The 4,957-nt window shown below is 33.9% G+C and overlaps 1 protein-coding gene across 1 annotated transcript; it reads left to right on the top strand.

Moving 5' to 3' along the window:
• Nucleotides 1-662: 662 nt before the first annotated feature.
• LOC134232384 (uncharacterized) lies at nucleotides 663-2,390 on the top strand. Its single transcript, XM_062714330.1, has one exon. The coding sequence runs from the start codon at nucleotides 663-665 to the stop codon at nucleotides 2,388-2,390; it is 1,728 nt and encodes a 575-aa protein (XP_062570314.1).
• Nucleotides 2,391-4,957: the final 2,567 nt, after the last annotated feature.

Here is a 4,957-nt window from a genome sequence, read left to right as displayed (position 1 = left end):
TTAAGTACAATACCCCTTTGAATACAAAACCCACTTTGTTTGATTTATGACTGCGTGAATCTTCCTCAACAACAAACTAATCTATAGTTCTATCGTATTTGAAGTTTTTCTGTTTATGCACATTAAACTCGTTAAACAGCCTACAAAAGAAAAAAACCCACCTGATTAAGTATGAATAGCTCTATTTTATCTTATACGTTATGCTGTCTCTGGTTGACTAGCTCATATTTGTGATTTTTTTCTGTGTGCAGTGCTGAATTGAATATATTCTAACCTCAAAAAGAATTTAAATCTATTTTAATCTTACGGTAGTAATTGCGTGACTGTTTACGTGATGAGACGGGCCTTTCAAATGGCAGAGAAGGCTTATAAGTAGCTAGAATAACTATCTGATCAAGAACATGGACCTTTAATGTAATCTTTTGAGAATACCTGCATATTTTTCACTGTTATAGGTAAGTCAAAATACATTTGATTTTGTTTTCAATATGTACGAAATGAATAATTCTTAAAAAAAAAACCATTCCTAGTTTTAAGCTGTAGAACAGCACTGGTAGTCTGCTAAGGGGTTTTATGTTCAATGAGTACTAGTATCAGTAATATACAGCCATTGAAATTTCATTAACACATTTGCTTTTTTTCAGATCATACTACCCTTTATAATGAGTTCTAATATAGTCACAGAGCAACACTACATTGAGTGTGCCACATGTAACAACTACTCCACATTTTACTGCAATACCTGTCACAAGCGAATGTGTGAACAGTGCAAAGAGGGTCATATCCTTGAAAACGAAAATATAAATCACCAGGTAGTCCAATATCAGGATAGGTTGAGACAATTACCTAAAGAAAAATGTCTTTTTCATCCTGCAAAATTTTTAGAGATGTTCTGTGATGAATGTCCAGTCCCTATTTGTTCACAATGCTTCACCAACAAAGATCATGATGGTCATCAGATATCCGACCTTGAAGTTGTTTATAATGAATGTCTACAGCAATGCCAGAAAGAACTGGTCAACATTCGAGATACCATTATTCCTCAATGTGAAGAGGAAATTAAGTCACAAGAGAAAAGTAAAGAAAATGTCAAGAAGAAAACTGCTGAAATACGAATATTGATGAATCAGAGAGCTGACGAAATTAAGAGAGCAGTGAACGCTGTTCTTGTTGATAACAATGCCAAATTGGACATTACGGAGGCGTCAATTCTGGGTGAGATAGTAAAGCAACAGAAAAAAGAAGAAGACTATATCTCATACCTGAACAAATTGATTAAGGACCGTTATAGTGAACTGTCTTCATGCAAAATAACCGAAGTTATCAGGTACAACAAAAAGAATGAAAACGTTATTCTCGTGAGATTTCCGGAAATAATTGAACCTGGGCTTCCAAGATTTGAAGAGAGTGGGGATATTGCGAAAGAACTAGAACAAATGTTTGGTCATATAAAACCATTTGCAGAAGGGAAAGTTTTGAGAGAAGTTAAAAACATCAAGAAATCTTTGCAACAATTCAACTCCAAATCAGCTCAAAAGCTAAGTATGGAGCGTTGCTCCTCTTTAACCAAGACACAGTCATTTACAATACCTGGACTCAATGACCTGTCTCATTTATCACCAGCTGTTCCATCAGGCATATATTGGGCAAGTGGTGATGATGGAAATATCATTCAATTTGACTTGCAGGGAAATATTCTTCAAAAGGTATCCACAGGAAATCAGAGAAAGGGATACCACTCGATCACAAAAGAAGACAATTTGCTTTATGCAGATAATGAAAATAGAGCCATATACAGAAGAAACAGGGATATGACCACCACAACACTTGTTACCACAGAAGATTGGAAGCCTTGGTCAATCTTCTCTTCTCCGATCAATGGAGACATACTAGTTGGGATGAAAAAAGAAGAGAAATGGAAAATAACCAGGTATACCAGCAATGGCATGAAGTTAAAGGACATCCAGAAAAATAATAAGAGGGAGGACTTATATTCAAGTGTAAGCTATATCACAGAAAACATCAATGGTGACATTTGTACATCAGATTATGATGATGGAAAAGTTCAGGTTGTAACCAGATCAGGAGAATATCGTTTCTCCTATCGCGGTCATTTTCTGTTGTTATTTTTTTCCCCGTCTGCAATTTGCACAGATGTTCTTGGAAATATCTTGGTGTGTGGTTCTTGTAGACCATGGCATCCATTTGTTGAACATGGTATCCATTTGCTGAACCAGGACGGAAAACTTCTGACTGTTCTGCTCAAATCGACTTTACGTTCAGAAGAGATGTGCGCTCTCTGTGTTGATGAACAAAACAATCTGATTGTAGGAAGAGAAAACAGTCCTACAATCTGTGTTTACAAGTATCTCAAAGGCAAACGCACGTAGCGAAAAAAAGCAGAAGACTATGTCTGTGGGGTGCAACTGGGCACCTTTATAGACCATTTCATACCACTGATCTGTTTTGTACCCGATTACCATAGCATACTTTCACAATACCTGTAAAATTGATGACATGAATCTCCGCAGGGATGAAATTCCTCCTTGAATTGAAAGACAGAAGAAAACTTTTTTTTTAAGCATATTCCTACAAAAAAGGGTTTCTTTTTAGCTCTACTGGTCAGAGATGATAAGAGTTAATGCGATAGTAAGGTGTCCATCGTCCGTCCATCTAGTTGTCCTGTAGAATGCTACTTCTTCTACAGTTTTGGTTCAATTTAATTTGGTACACAAGTAGTCTACTCTAAGATACTAGTACATAATTCTATCAATAGCTGCTTGTTGCAAACTTTAAAATCCAAGTGCCACTTTTTCCTTGTTAAATGACTGTATACCTACAGACCAGTACCTCTCAATTTTCAAAAATCGGAGTCAGTTGATCATATAAAAGTCAGCTCCAATCAATATTTTATACTGAATCACTAGGAGTAAAATAAAACAATCCCTCATAATTAGAGTGGAAATCTCTATAAAACTATCAGAAGAAAATATTAAGTATATAATTATATGAACGAATGTAGCCATTGAAACATCGCAGTACGCACTATTACACCTTAAGATGCTTTTTTTCCTTTGTCACGTCCATGTTTTAATAAAATTTATTACATACAGTGTAAATGTGTTGAAAATGTAAACTGTATACACATGTACATGATGTTCTATGGCCGTGTTTAAAATGTTGTATATTTTTTATAGAATGATATCATGTTGATGAATGTTTGTCTTTTTACTCACTTAAAAATAAAAGTACTTCTTTAAAATGTTTACTTACTGTAAATCATTCCGCAGGTTTCCCGAGGCAGCAAAATGCATTTATCCGTGCCAGTAATCATTTTCAAATTTTATCAATAAGATATGTGTCTCTTTTTTGAACGATGTTGTTGTGCAACTGTATTCATCCAGTAGTTAGCTTTAAAAACATTGATTACTAGCTTAAGGTTTGCTAAACATTAGAAATCGTGGTAAAGAGTTTACATTATAGTGTAACAATAAATACACAAGCACAATTTTTTTCATATATTCTACACTCTGATGAAATTATAAGAATATTAGTATATTTGACGTCAACATCCATAATATGTTTTAGTTATACGTATGTTAACTTTCCTTCAAACTGCGTATGGTAGATTCATCGTAAGTATTGAATATTGTTTTACATGCATTTTTATAACTCTGCACATTGAAGCATGCAGTTTAATATATATACATTATTATTTTGCGATAAATATACCATCTCTACAATACAAACTTTTTTGCAAAGCTATAAAAAAATTTGACAGCCATTAAACAAATTCTGGCAGTCCTGAAATGTAAAAAAAAAAACCCACCCACATGCCAGAAAGTGAAAGGAAATTCAACATTATATCCTTAAATTATTGAAAGGGGAGAGGCATACTATCTGAAACATTGTTATCAGAAAAATACTTGTCACACACCCTTTCCCTTCGTTTAATTTACACGTTTGTTATTTACAAAATAGTTGCATTTTAGGTACAATCTTTTTTTATAAAACTTTGAAGTTGTGTAGGACGTATGCTTTTTTTCCCGACCTACAGTATACAATGCAAAAACAAAAGTGAAAAAAGACTTATGAATCAAAAAGATTGTGCCCTTTATGTGATCTGATATTATGATGAAGATATAAATTTGTAGAAAAAAGATGTTATGTTTGAGGATATTTTCTTTTTTATTTTTGGACAAGAAAATAAAGCCACTTGAAAAAAAAAAATAAAAGATGCAGCCGTTCCCCTCAACAGCAACTACATTGTATTTACCGAAGCGCAAAGTTAAAACAGACAAACAGAGAGAACAAATACACAATATCACTGGAATATTTCCATACAGGGGCATAATAAAACAAAAAAAAGATTCCTTACAGTTTTTCAATTACAAGGGTTAGTAACTGTAGGAAAATGGAATATTTTTTGCACATGTGTAAATCGCCGACCATGGAAACACACAAAACATGCTTGTACTTTAGATTTCAGGGTCTATAATTTTAAATATTGTAGTCTAAAGTAGAATGAATTTTAAAATGTGTTTTACATACTCCATTTTGCAATTGTTTTGCCATGTTTTGCACACTGAATACAATACGAATTTCTCCGTTTTCATGCTCATGCACACGGATGTTGTAACTAGTAATGATGAGAGGTACATGCCTCTCACATGAAAAATACCTGTTCCGTCCTGTGATGTTTTAGAGGGTCGTGTTTGCTCTGTTCTGGATAGGTATTGTAGCAATTGACTTTTGAGTTTGATAACAGTTCATTTTTATCTAATAGGTGACCTGTACTTGTTTTAGACGCTTTAGAAGCTACTTTTCGCAACAAAATTATATCGATCGATGTCAAGCAGATAAAAACTACTGTCATGAGACAGATATATACACGCACTAAGGTGTATGACTCTAAATTCACACTCCTTCATATTTTTTTTACCAAGGAGAAAGTAAA

The sequence above is a fragment of the Saccostrea cucullata genome, unplaced genomic scaffold, assembly GCF_032062105.1.
Source record: "Saccostrea cucullata isolate Sc308-1 unplaced genomic scaffold, CSIRO_AGI_Scuc_v1 ctg586, whole genome shotgun sequence".
Lineage (NCBI taxonomy): Eukaryota > Metazoa > Mollusca > Bivalvia > Ostreida > Ostreidae > Saccostrea > Saccostrea cuccullata.
Note: the sequence above shows the minus strand (reverse complement) of the source record. Positions and strands in the feature narration are given on the sequence as shown.